Genomic DNA, 26,685 nt, shown 5'->3' on the forward strand with positions numbered 1-26,685 from the left:
AGTCACTAGCATACAGCTGTGCTGGTTAGTGATGGTGTTATTGTGAAGGTGAACCTTGAACGCCAAAACATAAATGTACCTTAAACATATCCGCGTGGTTTCTAGTTGACGTAGTTTAATTACAACTAAATTAAATTTGTCTTTTATTTTCTTATATCTCTGACTTCATTTGAAACCAGAAGATTCCTAATCGTACTTTGTAATTGTCGAGAGAAATTCTGATGGTAGACGTGTTGATTTGTGCAGTCACTCGGTGTTAAGTCTGTCATGTGGACGGGTCGACGTTGAGTGGTGGAAGAGGGTTGTCGATTTAAAATACATTTATCTAAAACCGGGCCCCATTCAGCTTTTCTGTCTCCCAGAAAACCCTCCAGCCCGGTCGGTCAGACTGGTATCCAGGCTCGGTGCAACACACTTTAGGCAAGCACCACTTGCTTGTGCTGCGAAGTCCCTTCCCCCTTCTCCCAAATTCCCTCTCTCCCTCCTCCCTCCATATTGTCCTCTTACCCATTTCCCTCAGTGTTATAAATTACAAACGACACAAACCTCCAGGCCTAATGCCCTGCTATGGACGCCTTCCAAGCTGCACTTTCTGGAGAACCGAGAGGCCGGCTTCATTGATAACACTGGGCACACTGTCCGTCCCTTTATTTACTGGCAGGGGGAAAAGGCCCAAGACGGGCCCTCCAACAGACCCGAAAGACACCAGCGCTTTTTGCAATCAGCTGATGAAACCTACTTTTCAGAGACTTCGGCAGTGGCAGGCCTTACTTTCATTTGGACATGTGAAACACCTCAACGATGAGCGGAGACTCCTAATTCCTACCGTAAGGTTTAGTCCCGAAGCAAAGGAACACATTACAAAATCCTTCAGGAGAGAAGTCAGTCATTTTGGGGGGGAACATTTGGAAAATTCTCACACTATTGTCTCTGTTTCTTAGAAATTGGCACCAGCCTGCCATTAGCATTTAGTAGCAGGAGCCAATGAGGCATTAAGTGTCAATCTCCAAAGGGCATGTGGCTGCTTCAAGCCTTCGTGACGTGACATCAGGAAGAAAATTGACCTGTGAAGAAGTACGCAGATATTGTAGTGGGTTTTTGAAATGCCAGAGTTAGATTCCACTATTTCTGTTCCTTTTTGCTTCGTTTTCACTGTGGAAGAGCCATGCAAATCAAACTTTCACAGTTTGTTATGTTAGTTCCCTCTAAGCACACATCTCAAGGCGCATAAATACAGTTGGCTCCAGAGAGCGGTAATGTCGTTTCAGCCCCCTAGTTTAGACTCTTTTTCGCACATCTTAGTCAGATTTAACACGCGATGCGGAAGCGTGAAGAGGTTTTCCTAAGCGTGAAGGAGGCAACACAGTGCTGTGTTGCCTCCTTAAGAGGCAACACAGCACTGCAGTCTCTCTCGAAGCAACTTTGTTATGAAGGCGCAGATGCATTTTTAGGTCATTCAGTTCTCTTGGTATGCCTCTGCACTCTCTGGAGTCTCCTGGCGAACAGCGAGGGAGGGAACTGCTAGTAGAGCCCCACTATGGGTTGCAGGCCCCAGCCACTGCTCCAGCTGACCCTGCAGACCCAGATTCAGTATCGAAGCTTTAACCCCATCTGCAAACTGATTCTGGTTTGTTTTTGCCTGAGTTTTTTTTTTTTTTTTGTGCGCAGATATTTGGTTTTGACAGACTGCTGGTTGGTTTTATGTCAGTTTTGCATGTTTAAGAGCTTGGTCTGGTTTAGCCTGTTGTTTTGGAGATAAGGTCAATCTTTGTTGTAGTTCAGAGTTTTGTGACTATTTGAGCATTGAAGCATTCTTGTTTGTTTTGGTGTCGGACAGGCTAACAGAAGACATTAGACTGAATCTGTGAGGATTATGGTATTAGCAGAAGACATTATGATCTGCAGGGAAAGCAGGGCGTAGATAGAGGAGAAGCTAGAGAGTTGGAGGTCCGTACTGGAAAAGAGAGGATTAGCTGTAGCAAGACAGAGACCCACATGTGTAAACGAGACGGGCGCAAGTGGAACTCTGACATTACAGGGAGGACCAGTAGACAAGGTAGAGGACTTTAAGCCAACGGTCCAGAGCAATAGAGAGTGTGGAAAAGACGTAAAGAAGCGTGCAAACAAGTTGGAACGGGTGGAGAAAAGTGTCATAACGTGATAAAAAGTGTGATAAAAATATTATCAGAAAGAATGAAAGGAAAGGTGTACAAGACAGTAGTGAGACGAGCGATTTTGAATGGTTTAGAGATGGTACCAATGAGGGAGAACTGGAGGTAGCACAGCTCAAGATGTTGAGGTTCTCTTTGGGAGTGGCCAGAATGAAAACATCAGAGGGACAGTTCATGTTAGACCTTTAGGAGATAAAGTCAGAGAGGCCAGACTTAGACGGTTTGGACAGTTTTAGAGAAGAGACAATGATGATATCGGTAGAAGGATGCGGAGGTTTGAAGCCGAGAGGAAGACCAAGAGGAGATTTATGGATGTGGTGAAAGAGGATGTGAAGTTAGTTGGCGTGAGGGTAGAGGATGCAGAGGATGGAGACGGCTGATTCTCGGTGGCGACCTCTGGAGGGAAAAGCCCAAAGAGAAAAGAGAAAAAGATCACTGTGTCGTGACAAAATAAACCTAGTTCCTTATCCAGCCTTGTGTGTCACAGTTCTCCTGTGACTCACATGCTTCAGGGAAACAGGATGTTATTGATTTCTAATAAAAAAATAAATAAAACTTAATAAAGAAAGCGTTAAAACCTTCTTCAGTTATATTTATTGAGTATGAGTTGTTGGAGGTGCAAACAAGTGTTACTCCACTGACTTTGAAAAACAGTTATTTCTCAACTTGGAATATTTTTTTCACTGTGAATAAAAGCACTGAAAATAAAAGACGTGATTATTATTTTGACAATTTTAATATTTTTGTGCTAAAAATGTCAAAGTTTCTGTACTAACATTCTCTGCCCAGAACCTTTCTCATCATCCAACTGCGGCAGAATTACAGCATCCTAAACCGAAAAAAAAAAAAAATCAGGTATAGACATGTAATGATAATTAACATCTTAATTTATTTTAATCTTTTAGTAAATTGCATTGAAGACCCGAGCCAGCCGTGGCTTGTTAAAGTAACCTAAGTCAAAATTAAAACTTGGAAAGTGAACACCATCAAGTTTTAAAATCCATTGTGCAAATTAATGTAAATTTTGAAAGCTGTCACAAACCGTCTCATTGCAAGCCACTATGAGCTCACCTGGGGATTTATGCACATAAAACAACGTGATAGTACAGAACGTCGGTTTTCTGCTGCATTCGCCAAGCTTGTTGCATAAAGCGCAGAGGCTTTTTTTTTTATGAAGTACTTAGCTCATTCTAGCTTTAAGGATTTTGCTCAGCTAATTGTTTTTACAGACGTTTGTCAAAGCTCCAAGCAGACTGTGCCAGAAATGAGTGTTTCCCTGTGTTTAATTGTTGAAGCGTGTGTAAAAGACTCCACTACATACTGCAGAGCTGAGTGCCTTTGATGGCTGTCAGAGCTTTTGCTGAAGGAGTTATTTCCTTGAGGACAGTCCATTTGACAATTATAATTCCTCTAAATATCCAGCTCTCTAAATTAAAGATGCCAGGCCAAGAACTGAGACTCAGCAAGTACTTGAGGTTTATTAACAAGATGATGTTATCAGTTGTAGGACTATAATCTATGCGTAACTTCTCGAGATCACGATTGCCTAAATAATTCATAGAACAACTTTAAACTTTATTGTGTTTAATTTTGAGACTTGCATATTTGATCACATCTTGCATATTTGATCACAACTTCAGCACATGATGCCGAATGATTCACGTGATGCTTTCCCTGATATTATTGTAAATAATAGTGTGTTGTGATTTTGCTAAAAGACTATATTTTTCTTTACAGATGTTTTATTCGTCCTACAAAGGTGATGTTTATCTTTACCATCTCTGTGGAGGTATTTTGGTCCAGGCTATTATAATGCAGACTCATTCTTTAGTTTTCGAACAAGAACAGCCTGTTTGGTCATGCCAAAGCGTCTCATTTAGATTTAAATCTGGACTTTAGGTTACTCAAAACCGGTTGTTTTGTAAGCATGTTTTAGGTGAGCTTGTTTTGGATTGTTGTTTTGCTCCCTGACCTCAAGTGGACTTGACCCCAGGGTTGCAAACTGATAACAGGGCTTTCTCCTGTATGCTTTTCTGGAAGGAAGCAGAATTTATTGTGCCATCATTAACAGTATTTTGTCCAGACCAGCACACTACCACAACCATGTTTGAATGTAGGTATGATGGATGAATTGGTGCCCAGTCTATTTCCTGTTGTTGAATTAAGAACATTGACCTGAGGCAGGTGAGGCCTTTTTTTTCCACTGATATTCAAATTTCTTTGACGATCTGAAACATTTAGGTGTGGCAAATAAGCAAAAACAAAAGGAATCTGTAAGGCCGGAAATACTTCTTCATAGAAATGTATGCTTTTAGCAGATCCGTTGTGTCTGTACCTTTGGAAACATCCATTGCAGATTTGTGTGTGTATTCCTGTTGCTTGTGTTGGTTATAGTCATGCAGATTTCAGAAGATTGGCTGAGATGTTTGCTTTCAGTCTCCAGGAACAGAAGTGAACATTTCAGCCTGTTAAAAATCCTAACAAAGAGGCTTAAATCTGCTATTTCATTACATATAAATACAGAGCATGTCGCTTGACTGGAATCCATTGGGACTGCTTTTGATTTCAGAGCGGCGTAGCCCCTCAGGCGTAAAGCTGTCTGCAGAAACCTTACATGCTGCCTTTCATGTGCAGTACATGTACAAACGCTCTCTGTTTTAGAGCGTTGCTGCTTGGTTCAGATCACCTGCCTGGTCTGTTTTTGGTACGTCCATGTTGGACGCACTAATGTTGGATTTAAAACCATGTTTTGACTCAGAGGCTCTGGCATTTCTGTGTGCTTTACTTTGAGATCATGATTTTCTTTTTTTTTTTCCTTAGTCCATCAAACCAATGAGATCATGCCAAACAAAATAATTTAAAAATGTTGGCTAATGATGTTTGTTTTCTTTGAATTTTTTTTATTTGTGGGCCTGGCTCATTTGTTTATGTTTTTTCATGAATGTTTCATGATTCAAGATAACTATTCTTCAAACGTTCTCATTTTAAGTTGAAAATTGTTTTTTTTATTTTAAAACTTCAACACAATATGGAAAAAAGCCAGTCTATTTGTCAAAGATCAATTTTGAAATGCTAATAACAAAAATAGTTGAAATTAATGTACGTCAACATGCTCAGACAAATAACGCTTTCGTTCCAGGGTATCGATCGGATCTACGAATTGGAAGATTTTTTTGGGGGAAAAAATGTCTGTACATTGAGTAATGCTGCTGCAAAAGTGCATCTTTGTTGAAAAAGATTTCTGTTGTTTCAGAAACACTCCAAAACATGTTGTTGTACATTGAATTTGTTGAATGAGTTTTAATTTGAACGTGTAATTAACCCCTAAATTATTCATAGTTCTGGCAGATTTAGATCTAAAGATATCCGATTGCTTTTTACCAACATGTTTTTTCTGACTAAAAGTAAAATGAATGGTTTTGGAGCTGCCCAGGTAGAGTACCAATTTGAATCTCACAGACTGTGGAAGGAGCTAAAAATTAGGGTGATGGCGAGGAGGCCTTCCGACCTTAAAGACTTTGAGCACTAGAGATTAGTGGAACCAATGCCGTTGATCATTTTAAACACTGCTTGTCCACCATATACCTTGGTCATTTGGATGGGGAATGGATATTCATTGTTTATCTTCACATTTGGCATTGCTTACGTTGCTTGTTGTTTGTATTTTTTCCAAACCTGATGGGTATTTTTTGCGGCGTGTCAGATCGAATCAGCTGGTGAAAGTGGTGCAGAAAGCAGCGGCATGTGACGCAGAGTATTTTGAGCTGTAAACTAGCAACACTTTGTCACTTCACACCCCAGGTCATAGTTTCACTTTTGCTTGATTATTGTAATTTGGTAAAGCCTCGTTCTTCTCATTGTTCCGTGATGTGATCACCATTCAGCAGTTGCAACACTCACACGACAGAGCTGCACCTGACCGCAGGGCCATTCATTTATCCCCACTGGTTTCCCATTGATGCCTTGCCTTATGACTGAGGCCCAAAGGAATCTCCACCCAGGGGACCTTTCAACAACAAACGCAGCCAGCTACAACAGCAAGCTGCTTCTCTGAATGAACAACAATGTCTTTCCAGCAGTGTGTGTGTGTGTGTGAGAGAGAGACCGTACTATATGTGTGTGTGAGTTTAGTCAAACACCACTGGCTAGTAGCAGCAGAGTGACCAAAGCCCATCAATGACCGTTAGGGGCTGGAAGAAGACATTTTTAGACTTGTCTTCAAGAACTGAGATGTCCGCGTGTAAAGAGCCTTGGGCTGCTTTCACACACCACTTCAACTTTTCCATATTCCTTCAACTACAACCTAAATAACGATTTAAATTTTATGGGTTACACAAAGAAAACATAGTTTATAATTATGACCTGAAGGGAAGAAATGCATTGTTTTTGTAAGATTTTACAAATAAACAACCTTCCTTTGCATTTACACCTGTAAGTTTTCTGCGCGATAGCTCTACCAGCTTTGCATATTTAAACTGAAATTACGACCGTTCCTTTTTGAAAAGCCGCTTAAGTTCAAGTCTAAGTGGGTGGAAAACCACTGTGGATGTTGGTTTTCAAGTCTTGCCACATATTCACAATTGGATTTAGGTTCGATTTGATCTAAACTGGTCCATCGTAGCTGTGGATGTTTAAGATTGCCGGAAGGTGAATCTCGACTATCAACGTGTTTTGCAAGCTCTAACAACATGCTTTTCTTCCTGGTTTACCCTGTATTTTATTTATTTGTTCATTTCATTTATTTACAGTTTGAAATGAACATCTCACATGTTGATATGAAAAAAGGTTTTGAATGGGAAGCAGTAGTTTGGATGAAAAAAAAAAAACTTATGCAGTCTATCCCATCTCACAAAAGTCAATTCACTATACATTAAGCAACAATCAATCAACTATCCATATTAATACATCATTAAACACAAAACAGGCAATGTTTAGAAAAAAATAAAGAAAAAAGATATATGTTTAATGATACATAAACATAATGGTGAAACCTTGATAGAATACATTTTTCTTAAAAGTAAAAATGTATCTACTCTTTGATTTCTTTACACAGATTGTCCCACAGATTTGTTCCACAAACAGAAATACAATGTTTCATTTGTTGAATTGCACAAGCTACTTCGCCACCTTGAAGTAGCTTGTGCTGTACTCTTCCCTTTATCAGATGACGGATTGAGCAAGCTTTGACATCAGTGAGATGTCAAAGCTTGGGATATTGTTTTATAACCTTTTATAACCTGCTTTAAGCATCTTCACATCTTCCTCCCTGATCTGTCCACTGGGTTTCTGGGTGTGAACGCCTATATTCCACATTGGAGTTTTGCTATGGAGTTATGATGTGCAGCATTTGTCCTGTGCCACACATAGCATTCAGTTAAAAAGTTAATTGATGGCTAACGAGACCTTTATTTATTTTTTTTTTTTACATGATTGCTGTGTCTCACATAACTTGTAAAAAAAAAAAAATCAACTTCTTTTGGTTTTCGTCTTGCCGGTTTTCCATGCAAGTCAGATTTGCAAAGACTAAGAGTTGGCCTGTTGACAGACTCCTCCAACTGAGCTGTGGCTCTCTGCAGCTCTTGTAGCATTCCCACGTGGCTCTTTGCTGCTTCTCTGAAGAATCCTCTCCCTGTCCAACTCAGTTAGTCGGTGGATTGAACAGCATTCTGTGAGATGCTGAAAGCTTTAAATACTGCTTTATGACTTAACCTTCCTTAAACATGCACTAACACCGTAAGAATTGCCTTCACAGAATAACTGCTTTTATAATAAGATTAAATAACTGAATTTTTCTGACTATAAGTTGCTGTTAGACAAAAAAAATGTGACATGAAGAAGAAAAGCACATGTGAAAATCACAGGAGTATAAGTTATATTTAATTTGGAATTGTTTAGTGTGAGAGGGACTTTGTGTTAATGACATGATGTGGTGACACATTGTGTTCACTGCTTTTCTACAAATTCACTGAAACTATCAACCTTGATTTGGAAGTCTGCTGGCAGATTTTGATGCACTGATGTCCGTGTTTTACATCAGGTGTTCAGGAACAGCTGTGCTCTGCTGGCAAAGTGTGCAGCAGGGCGGAGCGGAGACGCATGTAGTAAATCCAGGGTGATAGAGAGGCAGTTGCATTGCATGGAGCGGTAACACCGTCTGCAAAGTCATTAATATTCATCTTCCACTGGAAACGTAACTGCACCGTTCACAAACCTCAACAGGTGTCCAGCAGTTTCAAAAGGTAGCACCATCAGATATAGCTATCTAGATTCGCTAGAGTAGGGAAATCTGACAAGGTAGCACAGATCACCAGAACATTGGAAATACGTACTTAAAGTATCCATCTGTGCAGTCAGTCCTCGACCTGGATTAGCGATTAGCTTTCCTTGCCACTGCAGACAATAATGTTTAATCTTTGGTTCAAGTTCAAGGTCAAAAAGCGCATCATAAAGAGAAAAAAAATATGAGTCTCAGGACCTGAAACTATGAAGAAAAGTTGGTTGCAACATGTTTTACTTAGGCGTGTCACAGTAAAGTGTAGCATGACTTTGCTAAGTGCAGTCATGCTACACTTTTCAGATTTTTAATTAGAAACAAAATATTGAAAACTTTCCTTTACTTTCCTCCTTTCACCGCAGAAATGTGAAATCCCCACCAGACACATTAAAGTTTGTTGTAGTAATGTGGCAAAGTGTGACAAGGTTCAAAGGGTTTCAGTACTTTTGCAGTCACACTTAAGATTGAGCCATGCAAGTCTAAGTAAACACACGGCTGATACGGTGAAACTGCGAATGGCTCATTAAATCAGTTATGATTTAATGTTGCAGCGCAGTCATCCAGGATTGATAACTTGTCAACTGGTGAAAGAAGATGGTGGAGGATTTATCCAGCGTAATTTAATGGTCTGCAGTAAAAATCATTGTAAAATCTAGCACCATCAAGAAGACTTTTTTTTTTTCCTAGATGCCGTCCACAGGGGTTGGTTGTTATGCAACATCCTTCACACCGTCTAAGCTTTCAAAAGAAGTCCGTTTTCTATTGATAATGGCAGAGCCAAGTTAAAGGCACTCGCTTGTCTGTCCCTTAGAACGAGATTACGCAAGTGCCACAATGGTGTCCCATTTAAAGAGGGACGCCACTGGGCCTTCTATTAATGGCACTAAGGCTTGCTCTGCTCTGGAAGGAAAAATGTGACAAGATCTGCACCACAATCAATGTTGAAAGGATGAAAAAAAAATCTGGCTAGAAAAACACATGACCTGTTTTTGAGAATTGCATACATTTCTAAGCAAGCTGAGGGGTAAAATATATCATTTACTGTCTGATCAACTAGACCACTGACAAAACAGGCATTTAATCCATTTCTCACAATGACATTTTACTTTAGGTTTTGGTTACAGCCTGAAACACTTCTCCTTCGGGTACGAGATCATTTTCAGACTCCATTTAACAGACTCTGCTGTTCTCAGTAAATGATTTTCGAAGCAGGACAGATGCAACAGGCTGAACCTGGGATCAATTCTCATGTCTTAACTGGGTTTGCATTTTTCTTTTTTTTGTGATTTTCACAGTCAAAGCAGATTTTTAGTCTACAAAACGTCTCTGCTGCGTTATTTAGCACACACTGTGCAATCCGACATTGATCCGAGAGCGTTTATCTGTGTGAACCAACGATAAGTTGAAGTGTGTGTGTGTGTGTCTAGATCTCACACACGTTCACTCAGCAGTATTCTGGCACATGCTTTCAATGCTCTCCGACAACTCCTGCCCTGCCTGTCAAACTTGAGATGTCCACTCCGCTGTTTGAGTGCGCAGAAGAAAACGGCCCTGCCCTGAGCGCCGACTGAGAGAAGTCAGGGCAAGAAGTTAGGTCCTGGACAAATTTGAGACTGAGGGATAGTCGAATTCACCTTCGTTACATGTGTTAAAAATATTCCACTTAAATGCAATGATCAAAGTTTTGCCCTTTAAAAAGCATCCTCTTTTATTACTGCCTTTTAGAGCAGACTCCAAATGCTTTCCTGATGTCTGCAATACGTGGTGTTATTTGTGTTATTTGCCTTTTGCTTCTAGTTTCCATGAGTGAAAATTTGTAGCCCATCAGTGAAGTGTCTTAATGGAGGTTAGCAAAGCATCTCCAGCGGAGCAGCTGCATTAGCGCCACTGCACGTCTAATAATGGATGGCTTATGTCCTTATTTATCTAAATGTTGTATAATAACCCTCTCGGGAGTTACTTTATCTGTACGATCTCTAATACTAGAGTATAAAATTGTACACAAACACACACAGACACACACAGATTTCTGTCCACGTCTCCAGATAATACATCTCAAACCTCAGAATTATGTCACCGTGGGGGGAACTCAGACTCTGTTTGTGAAAAGTAGAGGGGGAGGGGGGGGGCTATAAATCCTCAGTATGTTACCAGCATCAGGGTAAAGTTTGTATCCTTGTCAGTGGAAAAATGGGTCAGAAACTCTGATCCTTTTTTTCCACTCGAGGTAGATTTATGAGAGACGGATCATCTTGTTGGTTCCCATCACCCTAACATTGCACTATATTTGTCGGTGCTCAAATAGTAGGAAAAATAGGGGGGAGAGTTAAAGCTGGGAAGGGGAGGGGTGTTGCAGTGATGAATGTCTACAACAGATATTGACCTCTCATACTCCCACCCCGATTCTCTGAGTCTTACTTGACTATTTATAGAAGGCAAAACTGCGCTGTGGAAAAACATGACAAAGCTGCATTCCATAAATAAATCTGGGAATGGTGGAAAAGAGCGCATGGGTTTGTCTCGGAAGGCCTGAATGGAGGTTCTCAGGCTTTCCTTCAGCATGGGATGGATGGATGGATGGATGGATGGATGGATGGATGGATGGATGGATGGATGGATGGATGGATGGATGGATGGATTATTCATAAATTTTTTCATGAGGATGCATTACATAAAATTGACTTTTTTTTTAGTTTTACATGATGTTATAATGTTAATTCTTCATCAAAACCATACCTGGAGTGTTACTTTGATTCTTTCATGCATGTTTCAGAAATCCTTGAATTTCCCGAGGCAGCCATTCAGGGATGCCTAAACGCTCTCTCTGACAAACCGTTGTCTATTTTCACAAAGCTCCTCCCTGGAGCCGCAGTCTCCAACCTGACCTTTGGCCTCACAGAACACTCCTCCTCCACGCCTTCCCCATTAAGCCCCTTCAGACTAGCGGCAGCAGGAATCGGCAAACACATAGTTTAACCGGAAGTCTGTTCAGCTCAGCATACAAACTATTTCCCAGTTCAACGTTCCTAAGAATGATCATTAATAGCATAATGGAGGAGCGTTGCTGTGGCGATTTTCCGAAGGCAGAGCGTCGGAAAGAGCAGGAGCTTTTTAAAGAGACAGAGGCCCAATTTCAAGGCGTCAAATTGCGAAGTCAAATTTTTTTTTAAAGTCATGTTTGATATATACAGCTTTTTTTTAATATAACAACTGAAGGTAATGTAGTTACTTGATTTTGCTATAAAATGGCTTTATGTGCCTGGAAAATAAATAATATCTCCCCTTCAAAGATGTCTTCCAAATCTCTTGCTGACAGCTAAACCTTCCCCAGAGGAGGAAGCTTACGGATCATAGCATCCTGTTGACCACCAGTGGAATTACTTTTTTCTTTTTTTTTCTGGCATGTTTGGGCCAACCATTTGGTTAAATGCCCAATGTTTTCACTGCTGCAAGCTCTTCCTCTGGCCCTGATGAACTGGTTGTTTCTCAGCACCACTGCTGAGCCGGGCCAGCTGATTAAATGCATCATCACAGCACCACTTCCTGCCATAGAGAACATCTACAGGAAGCTGTGTCTAAAAAGGGAAAATCATCAAAGACTCCAGTCACCCAGCAACATAGACTCTTCACCTTACTGCCCTGTGGGAGGCGCTACAGGAGCCTACGGACTAGGACCGCCAGGTACCGGAACGGGTTCCTTCCCACGGCTGTTACACTCCTGAACTCCAACAACGACGACTGTATTCCCATATACACAACAACAGATGGACAGATATACCACTAATTTACCTGCACTTTTAGCTACTAGTCATCACTGTATAGATAATCCACTCCTGGGCTTTTGGAGACCAACAACCAATCAAAATGTTGTGAACACCATGTTGAAAGGCGCAGTGTTAGTTTGATTTTTGATCAGCCTAATACGTATAAGACAAAGTAAAACACATTAGCAGTCAGTAAACCTGTGAAGAGTAACACAAGCTGATTGTCTCTGATCTCCCTGCCGTTTATTTTAATGTCAGCGGTCTCAGAGTTTAGGCAGTGCTGTGTCAAGCTGATATATTTTCTATCAACCCAGAAACACCATTTCAGAATCGCCACTCAAACACAGTCAACAATGACGTCACTGGGCGGTGCAAATAAACAGGCGCCCAACTCCCATTTTCCAACACTGCCGGTGCTTTGGTGGAAAAGTCCCAAACTATGTTCTAGAGCTGGCTCCTCACCATTTCTGAAAGAAAGTAGTTTGGGTTTTCACAACCAGAGAGACATGTTTTGGTGTGTTGTTATTCGCACTAACCATGCCTTTTCCAGCTACTGTTTGGTCGTCCGTCCCTCTGTTGTGTTCAGAGTTGTTGCGTAAGGTCACAGTTCATGGAGACGGTGTCTGTTTCTGGCAGTCAGAGGAAGGGAACGCTCTTGACAGGTCAGCAGTCAGTCACAGATAAAACATATTCATTTTCTCATATCTTTTTTTTTTTTTTTTAAATAATCTTCCTGCAGGGAAATTCCTATTGTAAATCACTGAGTACTAGAGATTTATGTTTTACGAAAAATAGATTTATTTCCATAATAATAGCGTTGAAATTTCAGCTAAAAAATTGAATTGGATGTTGTCACTTATAGAATCAGTATTGCTCCTATTCGTAATTTCACTAATCGCTCCAGTGGCCATTTGCATCAGCTGATTAAATGCAAACACAAGGTTTCTGTGCATAACTTGTAGTTGTAAATACTAGAATAAAAAAGAAAATTCAAAAACAAGATGGATTTTTTAGGTTTAGCAGAGAGCTGTAGACAAGACGACCCGGTCGACTTAGGAAAATATCTACATGCCTACATCAATTCAAACTGGTCTTCTTTTGTAAAACATACGTACATATTTTTTATTAGTTTTTTTTTCCCTTTAAAAGAATACTTTTGATTTTGCACCAAATTTATTTTAAAGGTTTGTACGTTGAGAGCTGAAGCTGAAACTGCAGTCACATTCCTCGTTAGTATGCAGGACGCTGGCCAAAGAAGCTGCTTCTAACACTGACTTTGTTTCTAAATCTCTTCTTCTGACTCAGCATGAAGAGCTCGGCTCTGAGATTACTCAGCGTTTACCACATCTCATTTACATTTGTAAAACTATTACATAACAATATCACTGACAGGATGCAGCAATACCCCGGCACGGTCCGCTGAGGCTTGCGTTGAAACGCAGCGCTGCAAATCAATTTAACACTCTAAAAGTTAGAACTGATCATTATTTAATCACAAGTTCTTGCTATTTCTTTTTTTTTTTTAAATCATTCACTTTAAAGAGCATTTTTGACCCTGCATCTAAATAAACAGCAGCGAAGGATGTGCATATGAGTAGTTTGACCTCTCCAACGTTGCCTCTGGCTAACCCTACAGGCAACCTGCTGTGCACTGCAAATAGCAGGACGGCAAGAGGGAAAAAAAAAGTTTGATTCCTAAGAGAAAGTATCATTTTGAGGACAGATGAAATCATCACAGAAAACAAAGAGTTGAGAAAGTTTTGAATGGTCAACAAATCCGCAAAACGTCCATCCATGTGACACACCTGCCTAACCTTTGTAGATTTAATATTCTAATATTAAATGTTTTTTTGGGTTTTTTTACTGTAAGTGGAAAAAAAATCTTAATTACCAGAATTAAAGGATGGAAAACAAATAATCTATGTAGTGTGATCTAATTTATTGAATATGACTGTGAAACTTGCATAACTTATTACAGGTGTAATGATTTAACATTTTCAGAGATATAACATTTCACAGAGCAACAAAAGAAAGCTAATATTAGCTAGTTGTTAGTCAGGCTGTCTGCTCGGGTAAAGCTTGCTGTCAGCTACTCAACAGACATGCAGCCTGTTACCTTAAAAAGGGCGTTATTACTGGATCCCTCGGTTTCCTGTGTGTGTTTTTGGTAATTGAAACATTTAAGTTTCAGCTGAATTTGTCTTTCTTGAATTCGTCTTTGTAGGCAGCCGAGCAATAGCACACAGCAACAGGTGTGGGAGGGGCAGGGCTGTGGTACCCTGCTCCACATTGGGGGAAGATCTTGATGGGTTTTTGAAAACGTAGCTCCTTTTTAACCTCGCTACGTCGTAAGAACGGTAACCAGCCCAAGCCCTGTTGCATCTTGGTGTCGTTTCACTGCGGTCACGTATGATACTCAGAGCAGAACTTCACATCATTTTGAGGCTGGAAATATTATTCTTTTCACATTTTCTCGATAAATAAATGATAGCATTCTTTGGTGAGCTCCTCTGTGAGTCATATACTGTGACTTCGTCGATTGATTTTGATATTTTCTGTAAGTTGGACTGCAGACCTTTAGATTATTTTACGAGGTTTGATTTCATAGTCAGAGTTTAAAAGAAGTAACTCAACTTAGTCTTTAGAGAGTTGAACCCCTTTCTGTTGTTGGGCCTGTACATCATACTGAAGAAAAAAAACAACAAAAAAGCATTCTCTACATGTGACTAAAACACTGGTGACATAACGATTACTTACAGAGCTGCTCTACAAATAAACCATTTATTGACCTAAATGTTGTATTTCATCTTGGTGCCTTAATGTATGAAACTGAAAGCGGGCTGACCCTTGGCCCTGTTGTGCTCTGGACGACCCAGCATGCATTCAGCCTCAGCCCAGCTAGACAGCCCAGATGTCAGTGGTGGGTTATAGGACCCTAGACGACTGGTCTTCACATGGACACACTTCGCCTGAGGCCACTGGCAAGTTCCAAGCTCCAGACGCTCAGCCTCCACTGTGTATCTCCGGTCCTTCACAAAAACCCACTGCCTCTACAGCAGCTGGGAAGCGAGGGGAAACAAAACAAAACAAAACAAAACAAAAAAAAAAACAGCCTGTTTTTATATTTTAAGATTTTCATCATGGTAGGGAAGCTGCGTTTTACATTTTCCTTGTTGGCACCATGTTGTTTAGTCTTTGTAGAAAACTGGAAAGTATGTAAAAAAAATAAAATAAAAAAGTAGTGCTACTGGGCTAAAACGTTTGAATGTTTACTTGAGGTAGAGGGTACTTGAAGTTATTATTGGTAACTTTGCAGGTTTTCAACTACAATTTTAAAATTCAGTTTAGATCTGAGATATGTTTTTTTAAAACATGTGGCGTTAAATCTCAAGAAAGGATGTCATCAAAATCTTGATTTATTTAACCAATTCAGAACTACTTTTAGCTCTTTAAATGTTAGACTTACTCCAGTAATGAAAAGTATCTCCTTGTAATATTCAGTATAGGCACTTACTACTTGGTCTGGGCTCCTTTTGCATGAATTATTTGATCAATGTATCATGGAGGAGATCAGCCTGTAGGAACAAAAACTCGGATTGTTTGAATTGTTCCCGTCAGCTCATCTGCATTGTGGGCTCTGGTGTCAATCGTCTTTCTCTTGACAATACTCCGTAGATTGTCCATGGGGTTCAAGTCAGGCTAGTTCGATGGTCCATCTAGCACGGTTTTCTTTTTTGTAAGTTGATTTTTATGACCCGTAAAAATACACAGAAATAAATAGTTGAAACCAGATGAAATCAGATGAAAGAACATCCGAAAGAAACATAAACCCCCAATTTAATTTTGCAAATGCGCTCAGGGACAAAGACTCGAATCTTGGAGAAATGTCCAAGAGGTTACAAAGACTGAAGTGTTGACAACTCCATTCCAACTGTGATGTATGGCATTGGCGGGATGCTGCAGGAGCGACTGGTGCACTCCACAAAATATGGAAATGTCAAAGGAGCATCTAAAGACAAGAAATGTGTCTTCCAAATGGACAATGATAGTATGCATACTTCTTAATTAGTTACAAAGTGGCTTGAGGACAATAAAGTCAATATTTTGATGTGGCTACCGCAGAATGACTTTGGATTTTCTCTCTGTGGACTCTGGCTTGTTTTCACGGTCCAAATACCCAACTGTCAGGTTAAATGGTCTGCAGGGTATATGTATATGTGTGTGCGTGTGCGCGTGTGTGTGTGTGTGTGTGACCAGTAGAGAAAGACCTCCCCTGGTGTATGTAACCCTGGATAGGATAGGCGGGTATCTAGAATGAATGGATGTATGTTTTTTTTTTTCAATCAAAAACAATATGGCATTATTGAATCATGATAACAAAAATAAATAAAATCAAACATATTTAGCATAATTTAACTGATTCTACTCAATAACTGGCGCTACTTTTGTTAGTGCTGCTTAAATAATGCATTGCCCTAATAATAATAATAATTTAGGCTATTTAACAATCCTATTTACAATATTTATGTCAAACAGTCATATAGTTGGCTTTCCAGGTTATATTGTCCTGTTAGATAAGATGTAGCTCTTCAACGCCATCAACAGAACCTCAAACCTTTCATTAAAACACGTCATGTAATTTTTAATTGTAATAATGTTTCTTGGAACTTTTTCCTTTGCACCATCACCACCAGCAGCAGCCTGAACCACTGATACAGCACAGCATAGATCTGTGTTTTGATGTTGTTTGCTCTAAATTACGACTCTGCAGTCTGAATGTTGCAGTTTAAATTGACTGGTGAATGTTTTTCTAGTCTGTTATCGATAAACTTTGACGAGTTTGTAGCCTCGGTTCCCTGCTCTTCGATGACGTGAGGCATCCTGCCGCTCTCAGGCTCGGCGTGTTCATACGGGTCATTCTGCATACGCTGTGTGTAACATGCGGTTCAGTGAGTTAACAAGGTCTTTTTGTCTACATATCTGCCTTACATTGGATATATTCTCCTTTCTGAAATATTTTCTGAGATGGTTGGGTTTAATCAATCAATCAAATTTTATTTGTTTAGCACATTTCAGCAGCAAGGCATTTCAAAGCGCTTTACTTCCGAACAAACACAAAAACACAAAGTCATGCAACATAGACTCAACAATCACAACATTACATTAAGTCAAATGCCATCATGAAATTCGTAATTGATTATGTTTCAAATGCAACTCTAAACAGGTAGGTTTTTAGTCGAGATTTAAAGGAAGTCGGTGTTTCAGCTGCTTTGCAGTTTTCCGGAAGTTTGTTCCAAATTTGTGGTGCATAGAAGCTGAGTGCTGCTCCTTCTCATTAGGTTCTGGGGATGCAGAGCAGAACCAGAACCAGAAGAGGTCCGGAAGGCTGATGCAACAACAACAGTAGATCTTTAATGTATTGTTGTGCTAAGCCGTTCAGTGATTTATAAACTAACAACAGTATTTTAAAGTCTATTCTCTGAGCTACAGGGAGCCAGTGTAAAACTGGTGTGATGTGCTCCATCCTCCTGGTTTTAGTGATTCAAAGTCTATTAAACCCCCTCTGACAGCATTGACTTACTGCCATGTAATGTGCTATTAACTACCTCATAAAGGGGCTAGCAGTAGTGAGCGTATGTGCCCATAAATACAAATTCTGAATATACCGGATCTGCTGCAGAAATCTGTGGGCAAGAACCAAGCCACACTGCCTTTCATGGAGGCTTGGTATGCTGCAAGCTAGTCACTCCGACGTATCCCCGGATAAATATGGAGTCCTGTGACTTCCAGCATGTAGACTAGTATTGGGAAAACATTCTGTGTATAATTTTTCCTTTGCCCCCTGTTCCATGGAGAAATTTCTTTCCCTTTACATCGCAGCTCGTGGGACAGACTCTAAAATAAACAGTTAAACTTTGCATAAACATGCTTTTTTTGTGGTATTTTCACAGGCTTGTCATTTTGATGCCATCTGTGTTATTCTTATTTTAAAGTGATGACCTTTGGTGCTTCCAATTAAGCTCTTCAAAGTCGATGGTGAGGGGAAAGACAGAGGAAAGAGACAGGTCAGCTGTGTGTGCGCGCGCGTGTGTGTGAGAATGTGTGTTGTCACGATTGCTTGAAGAGCAAAAGTTTTCGTGGGTATTCTGTGCCTTATCAGCGGGCTTATCTAAAGGTCAGAGGTCAGCTCTGATGTTCCAGGTGAGGTTAAGGTTTTCATCCCCTGATAAAGCCGGATGAGAACATCATGTTCTCCCTCTGGAGCTCAACAGGTTGCCAGGTTTTGTCGATGTAGCCTGCTGTAGTTCTGATGAGTTCAACTTATTTGTTTTTCTACACATTGAAAACCATATTTATTTTTTATGTAATAATAGGTTTTGATGCCTGGATATAAAGGATTTATTATTCATAGATAAAGTGAAGGCTTCACAGAGAAACAGGTCTGAGAGTTTACACTTCAGCTTTGCAATATTTAACTCTTGAGTGTTTGTCTAGTCTGCATGAAGTTCAGTTTAGTTGTAAAAACCCACATTATATATTCAAACAAATCAAACCACTTATTTAATTTAGATTATTCAAGTTTCTGGAATCTTCTTGTCAACTCTGATCTTAATTTTTGTCCAGAGATTTCCAATTAAATTCAAATTAACTGGGTCTTTCTAGCAACTTTTTTTTTTCAGCAACCTGATAGAAGGCAACAAACTCACATTTTAGCAGTTTTTTTTTAAATTATTTTATTGGCTTTTTCTGCTTCATTTCATCTTCCTTTCTTTATTTGTTCAACACATTACTCCAAAGTCATTTTGAATTATTAAGCAAAACTTACTACAAGGATTCTCTGTTTTGATTTATCTTAGGGACGCACCGATATGAAAATGCGGGCTGATAGCGATATCCGATATTAATATTGCTGATATGGCTGATAACGTATATTTACCGATGTTGTATATGTTATATATATTTCACTACCATCTCAACACAATGAAAGACACGACCACACAGTCGACTTCACCGTTACTTTTCTGGTTTAGTTAAATTTCTCACAATCCTTCACTGCATCACTATCACCGGCACATAACCAAATGAATACCAAGTAACCAATCTCCTCCCCTATCCCTACAGAAACAAATATCAGCAAGATGGAAGTAAATACTAGTTATTAATAACAGCCCAGTTTTGTTATTGGACCGATACCGATAGGTTAAAAATTGACTAATATTGGATATTAGTGCCAATAACGTTTTTAAGAGTGGATTACTTAACTTGTTATGGAGGGTTGGTGTAAGCTTTATGTCAGTAAGTTTGTTATACTTATCAACTTTTCCAAACCCTCTAGTGACTTTTCAGAGTCAAATCTAATGTGCTCACAGCTTAAAGTGTATGCAAATAAACCACATCAACAGTCACAGATGCAACTGGGACAGTCCCATTCGCTGGGACACGAAACAACCAGACACAACCAGTGAATCAAAAAAAAAAAAAAAAGACTGAATAAAATGGTAGGGTTTCAAGAGAAATGCAAGAGATCGTAATAAAACAACAATATTTCCCAACAGATGAATTCTTGTCTCTTGCACGAGCAGGAAAAGAGTAGCAGACCTCTTTCAACTAGCTGGCCAGCAGTGTGCAGCAGCAGGTGGGGAAGGGGTATTTTGTTTCATTTTCATTTATTAGCATATGTGACGTCTGTCCCCCCCGTTGAATATTTGCAGAATTTAAAATGCAGACACGAAACAGCGCTACAGCGGCCGCCGGAGCGCCAGACTTTAACTTGTGCCAATTAATTGATTTAAAAAAAACATTTAAAAATTTTCTGATCTGTTGGTGCAAACTCAGCAGAAAAGAATAACTAATTACTCCGTTCCTGATCCGCGTGTCATCGCTGCGTCCTCCAAACAGCTTCATCACTGTGGTGTTCTGTTATGGTTCTGGTTGGAAATTACAATTCTTGCTGCACAACAGATATTTTTCTTATGGAGCAAACTATACTTTACCTGAAACATTTTTACACTTTCAATTAAAGTGCATGTTTCCGTCTGTCAGTAAACTGTTAACATGTCAACATATTTACCAGTATTCTCCTGATTCTTGGTATTTTTACTGCAATATCACATGTAAAATGGCTAAAATTATGCAACAATACTTGGTCAAATGAAATTGGTTTTGAGAATTAGTTTTTACCTTTTTTTGCAGCACTGATGATCAAAGTTTTTGCTCTGGGGACCAAAAAAGACTAATTTAAACTATCTGCTGGCCACAAAATTCATTAAAGTAAAAACGTAAAAAAGTAGTTTTCTGTAATCTTCTGCTCAACAATAAACATTTTTTAATGAAATCTGTATATCAACAGAGCCATAGTAGACTGGTACCTTATTAAAAGAAAATATTTTTCTTTCCAAATATTTTGGGTCATCAGTTGCTTTCTGTTTTGTTGCCCCACTTTTTACCAATCTTGACTTGTACCAAGGGGCTGAACAAAATCCTTTCAAGGACAACAAATGGCCCCCGGGCCACACTTTGAACACCCCTGGTTCTTCTTTGTGGGCTTGTAATTTTCAGCCAAAGCTTAGAACATTTTAATTGACACGGAGGTTCTCGGTCTAAACCCAGAAGAAATAAACAGGTTTAAATGACAAATAGACATGTGAAGAACTAAATGACATCAGGTCTATTGTTCATTCCAAACAATCATCTTTCTGCAGCATGAGTTGTGAACTTTTTATACATTTTTTGTGATTTGCCTGACCTTTGAACTAAAATCTGCAGCATTACCCTCTCAAATTACATTGCGTGTCATGTGCTTCACGCCTATAATCAAAAGTTGTTTTACAGCTTTTCTACAAAAAAGTCTAGAGTATATTTCTAAGTAAATAAAATCGCATCAGCCTATTTATGTTCAATCTCAAGTGAAATTGAAATTCAATTTTAAATGTTGAGTTAATTTAAACTCAAAATCAAGACCGCTCAGCTGGACAGTGTTGTCTTGAGTATTAACTTTTGTTTTCAGTCATAACGAATTAGAATATTCATTTCAGTGAGACTCATTTGTCAGGTTAAAAGTACTTTTAGTTTTCAGGTATTGAACATATATTTTAAGCCCAGGTTTCTGTGTTAAACTATATAGAGGACAGACACTGACATAATTAAAAATAAAAGCTGAACTATATAAATTGTCATGATCCGTGGTTTTCTGTGTGTTTTTGAGTTTTTCAATGTGTTCCTGTTTCCCTGTGAGTCTCTGTCCTGCCCTCCCCGTTGATTGCTCCCCAGGTGTGTCTCATTCCCTTAATTACCCCGTGTGTATTTATACCCACCTGTTGTCTGTGTTCCTCGTCGGGTCCTTGTCAATTGTCAAACGTTTGCAGTCTGCGTCTGTCTGTCCGTCTTCCCAGTTGTACTGGTTAAGTCCTGTGTCGACGTCAGTTCCAGTTGATTTAGTCTTCATTGTCAGTTGCTACCGGTGCTTAGCTGCGTGCTAGTTGTTCCTGCCGTGCTGCCTGATTTGGACTATGTGAACTACATTCATCATTAAATTCATCTTCACCATAACCTGGGTTCTCTGCGTCATCTCCTCACCACTTCAACCCCACCTTATGACATAAATGGCCAGTACACTTAAAATTAACAGAATGATTTTAAAAAGGAGAAATTTATCTTGTGTTTTAATATTTAATTGGCATTTACATTATTTTTTTCTGTTCACTTCCAAAAAAGATATATTAAGCGCATATGACAAATTTTACTGTTTACAAAAAAATCTGTTTGCTCACAGACATATTTATGTCTTCAATGTTTTCTATTTAATTTATTCTCAAGTCTTTTTATATTTTTTTATTTTGTCTGCTTTCATTTTTAATTTTGTCAGTTTTGGTCTTCCATATAAAACATGTTTAATATAAAAATATGACGGAACATCCTTTTCTTAAATGTCATTAAGCAAAAAGTAATCACATTTATTAATCAGCTCCTTCAACTCACATTTGGTGAATCGAGTTACTAGAATAAAAATAACTTTTTAACGCTGTTCTAATTTACTGAATATGACCGTCTGTGGAGCTGATGGGACTGGAGTTTGGCTCATTGATCCGCTTCGCTCTGCTGACCAGCACTGAGCATGTTTACAGTAATTGCTTCGATAAGGAGTCCTGAGGACGGATCACTTTGACCCATAAAGCTCCACGTGTGTTTATCACGGACGGGCTCACCACTCTTTGCAAAGACGTTTTATAAGGAGGCTGCGCTTCCTCTCTTATGTAGTTACGTTAATTAATGTCTTCAGGAGTCAATCTGAAAACATTTCTCCCATCTGTTTATCACTTCCACTGGGACGTCTCGCTGTCGAGTTGTGGGGAAGCGGAGGGCTGCAGTGCGATAGAAACTCTCTCAGTAATCAGCATTAGGGTCTCTCCATCCTGCGCCTTCCTGCACCACAGTGGCCAGAGCGCCGGCCAGCTGAGGCGGCATCGACGTAGCTGTATTTCTCTACGCAGGTGTCCATCTTTTTTTGCACAACCAGGTGCATGTGAACCGGCCATTCCTCGACAGTCTGCCCACACGGAGGATCCCCCCCCCCCATCACCCACGCACACCACCTCCCACTCCCTCGCCCGGTCTGCTCCTGGAGCTCAGTGAGAATATCACCGGGGTGGAATGGAAACTTCATTTTGCGGGGGCTAATATTAGCCCGGGCCTCTGGAAAATTCCTTTTAAATGATCGCAAGCTGAGAAAAAGCAAAGAATTTGTTTAGTGTTTTGCCTGACAGTTGTTGTCCGCGTGAGCTGCAGTTTGTGTTTCAGATGGGAGCGGCACGCGGGAGGGTCCTGGGAACACAGATGTGATGAGATGTCGGATCTGTCTCTTTCCTGGACTGAGCTTTTATACACATTTTTATTTTCGATACCTAACAGAACTGGCCATGCAACTTGAATGTCATAAGCTTGTTTTTATTTGGTAATAAAAACCCATAAGTTATTCTCCGAGAGAAGTGGTTTGTGTCGACCGGTTTGTATCCCAGTAACCTGATGCTTGAACTACATCTGCTTTGTTTTATTACTATATAACCCTAACTTTACAACCTGTGTGTGTATATCTTGCTAGGAACATCCCACCTGGCCATAGTTCAGAGGGTGAACAATGAAGGCGAGGGAGACCCCTTCTATGAGGTTCTGGGAATTGTCACCCTGGAGGACGTTATTGAAGAAATAATCAAGTCAGAGATCCTGGATGAGACTGACTTATACAGTAGGTCTCCCTCTCTAAGCTCATAAATAGTTCAGTGTTTGAATGCAGACATGTGTCAAATGAGATGGTGTCGTTTTACCGAAAGGTTTTCCACCTTTCGCCACGTTCCAACCAGTATTTTATTTCATATACCAACACAGACTAGCACAAAATTATAAACTGTCATAAATATGAATAGGAAATATTAATAGTAAGGCCTGCTGCAATGAGCTATTAGCTAATCAGTCACATGTTGTATTAAAACAAACTCAATAATTTCCATTTCCGTTTTCTCTTTTCTGTCTTTCTACTAAAAACCGGATGACAGACATCTTCAGTCTGGTGCTTTGGTCTCAACTTGCCCTTTTTTTTGAAGGACAGTTTTGTTTGCAGACTTCATGATTCAACTTATTTGTTGTTTCTTTTGTTTTGTTCATTTATTTTGGGTATTTAAAATGTCTTACACTTCCAGTGTTAAATGTTCATTAGAATTTTAAATTTATTGATCTTTGAGAATGCGTTCTTGCTTTATTATGCCATTACCGTTATATTAATTAATCTCAAAACAGCAATATTATCGTTTATCGCAATAACTCCTGGGACAATTTATCGTCCAGCAAAATTTGTTATCGTGGCAGGCCTATTGTTCAAATGAAGTTTTTGACCCCCTTTACTCTGATAAGACTCAATAAAATTCAGTGCAACCAACACCATCCGAAAGTCATCTAGTTAAAAATTAGAGTCCAGCTGTGTAATCTAATCTCAGTGTAAATCCAGCTGTTTTTGGGAAGGACACAGAGGGTTTTGGTAGCGAACCAACAGCATCACTATGTCTGAGGAACACAGCAGACAGGCCAGGGGGAAGCTTAAAGCAGAGTGAGATCCCAGAGATCCACTTACCTTCCCATAAAGCTCTGTTCGGATGAAGAGTACGGCCCAGCTGAAAACCTGCCAAGACATCGTTTTCACCCGGACTGACAGCCAGGAGGGCCAAGGTGACTCTGGAGGAGCTGCAGAGATCCAAACCTCAGAGGGGAGAATCTGGTGACAAGATTTGATGTTTATGGAAGAACAAAGAGAAGAAAACCGATGTTGAAACAAAACCATGAGGAGACCAACTTGCTGGAGGGGACACATGTAGAAGAAGGAGAACTTAACTTTTGCTCGAGCCTGCGTGAAAAACATGACGACCGGCCTGAAGATTCGTTTTACAACAGGACGAAAATCTCTAAAAATACAGCCAAAGCTGCGGGTGGACGGGCCGGATACTTCTGTGCTAGGATGATCTCGTCTGAGTCCAGATCGAAACTCCGTGAAGATTCTGGGTCAAGGCTTAAAACTGATGTTTAGAAATGAACTCCCCCTGAACCTTTGCTATGTTCCACAGACAAATGAGCCAAAAGTTTAACCTCCTGTCTGAAAAGCCGAGAAAGACTCGCGGCTGATTGCAACGAAAGATTGTTCCACAAAGTGTGGACACAAAGGAGCCGATTACAAATCCTCAGATTTTTATTTGAAAGAGATTTTTTTAAAAGATTCATAATTTTCAGTCTTCTCTGTTTTATGTTGATTAATCAAATATAATCCCATTAACATTTACTGGCTAAACTATCGTAACATGTTAATAAATAAATAAATAAATAAATGTCACTGAGATAGACATTAAGCAATCTATAATTTTAGTTACTCTCTTGATTGCCTGCTTTAATTTCTGATTTTATTTTGGTCTGGCTTACTTTTTGTGGCCTAGTTCAATGTCTTGGATTTATTCTTTTTAAACTGGCAAAATGTGACATAAAATTATAAACTATTCAAATCTTTATAATAGAGGTAAATGTGTACAGCAGTTCTTGTTACAGTACATTATTGTTTTCATTGTATTTATTTTTTTATTTAAGTCCTGCTGTCAAAAGCATCAATTAAATTCAAAAATACATGTGTATGTCCTAGAGTTATATAATAATAAACTTTATTTAAAAATGGACATTGTACAGCTCAAACATAAATGTCACTATGTGAGGTGAGGTGCCGGATAATAGCATGAACTAATTCGTATCTGTAGTCCCTGGACAAGTTACAAACACAGATATGATGCAGTGACTTTAATAGGTAATGGCATAAAGTGTCTGGTCCAAAGAGCACCAGACATCCATCTTAATAATGAAAAATATTTCCTTTTTTCGTTAAAATAATTTTCTTACCAAAAGAAATCAACATGGGGTGGAAATAGTTTGCATACAGGGACAAAACAGACACAAATTAGGACAAAAGGGGCAACTTGTAGGGGTGGGAGGTGACCAGTGCTCACAAAATGAGACGTAAATATGATTAGATTTCCATGTGGGTTCTTAACTTACAACAGCATTTGATATTAATGCACTTTTAAGCCACAATCTTGGTTGTGAAAAGTCATTTTTTTCATCACACCCAGCTACTTGTTTATTTGAAATTGTGTTTTATAATTTTTGGATATACTTTCAGTCTAAAGTGTTTGCCAAGGTAATCTGCCACCAGAGGTGTTTTGGGTTGGGGTCTTTCATGAAACATATTTACTTTCAATGTTGCTTTGAAAATAATCTTACCTTACTCCACTGATTAAAAAAAACAAAACAAAAAAACTATTACTGCTGAAACAACCCTTTTCTAATGCGTCACAGCAAATCCTAACGCATATGGCTTTCTGTAACGTCAGGAATGTGGTAAGAATGTTGTAACAATGTCACTCGCTAAAGGTCTCCTTTTCTGAGAAAGTGGCCACGGCCGCTGTTCCAGAAAAGCCAAAGAGCTTTGGGTAACTCCAGTTTAGGCACCCTGTGACCTGGGACAACCAGCTCGCTGTCCGTGCCTCAAAGTGATGTTTTCCTTGTGGAGGAAAAGCTTCAGGTTGTGTTTTCATCTTTTCTCCTCAGCCGACAACAAGACAAAGAAGAAAATCACCCATCGGGACAGGAAGCAGGACTTCTCGGCCTTCAAGCCCACTGACAATGAAATGAAGGTTAAAATATCACCTCAGCTTCTGCTGGCTGCCCTGCGTTTCCTAGCTACAGGCAAGTAGGGCTGCGTTGCTGCTTGACTTCCCCCAGTGTGCCCTCGGCTCCTAAATGTGGGGAAGGTTTGTGTGTGCATGCGCGTGTGTGTGCGGGCTTTGAGTTTTTTGGCTGGAAGGGAAGGGACGAGTGCGTATGTGTGTAGAATGAGTACATGAGTGTACATGAGTGTGTGTGAGGGAATGAGCTGTGTAAAGACTCACAACAA

The 26,685-nt window shown here is 39.7% G+C and overlaps 1 protein-coding gene across 2 annotated transcripts in view; it reads left to right on the top strand.

The window, feature by feature from the left end:
• The window catches only part of cnnm2b (cyclin and CBS domain divalent metal cation transport mediator 2b), a 55,737-nt gene that overhangs the window by 16,682 nt on the left and 12,370 nt on the right, over positions 1–26,685 (top strand). For both annotated transcript variants that reach the window (XM_015029487.1, XM_015029486.1), the window contains exons 2-3: positions 23,308–23,451; positions 26,340–26,477. In XM_015029487.1, coding sequence (XP_014884973.1) covers positions 23,308–23,451; positions 26,340–26,477 — 282 coding nt within the window. The remainder of the gene's footprint in view (positions 1–23,307; positions 23,452–26,339; positions 26,478–26,685) is intronic.

This window comes from Poecilia latipinna, unplaced genomic scaffold (assembly GCF_001443285.1).
Source record: "Poecilia latipinna isolate Pla-1442-1.1 unplaced genomic scaffold, P_latipinna-1.0 Scaffold155, whole genome shotgun sequence".
In the NCBI taxonomy this organism is placed as follows: domain Eukaryota; kingdom Metazoa; phylum Chordata; class Actinopteri; order Cyprinodontiformes; family Poeciliidae; genus Poecilia; species Poecilia latipinna.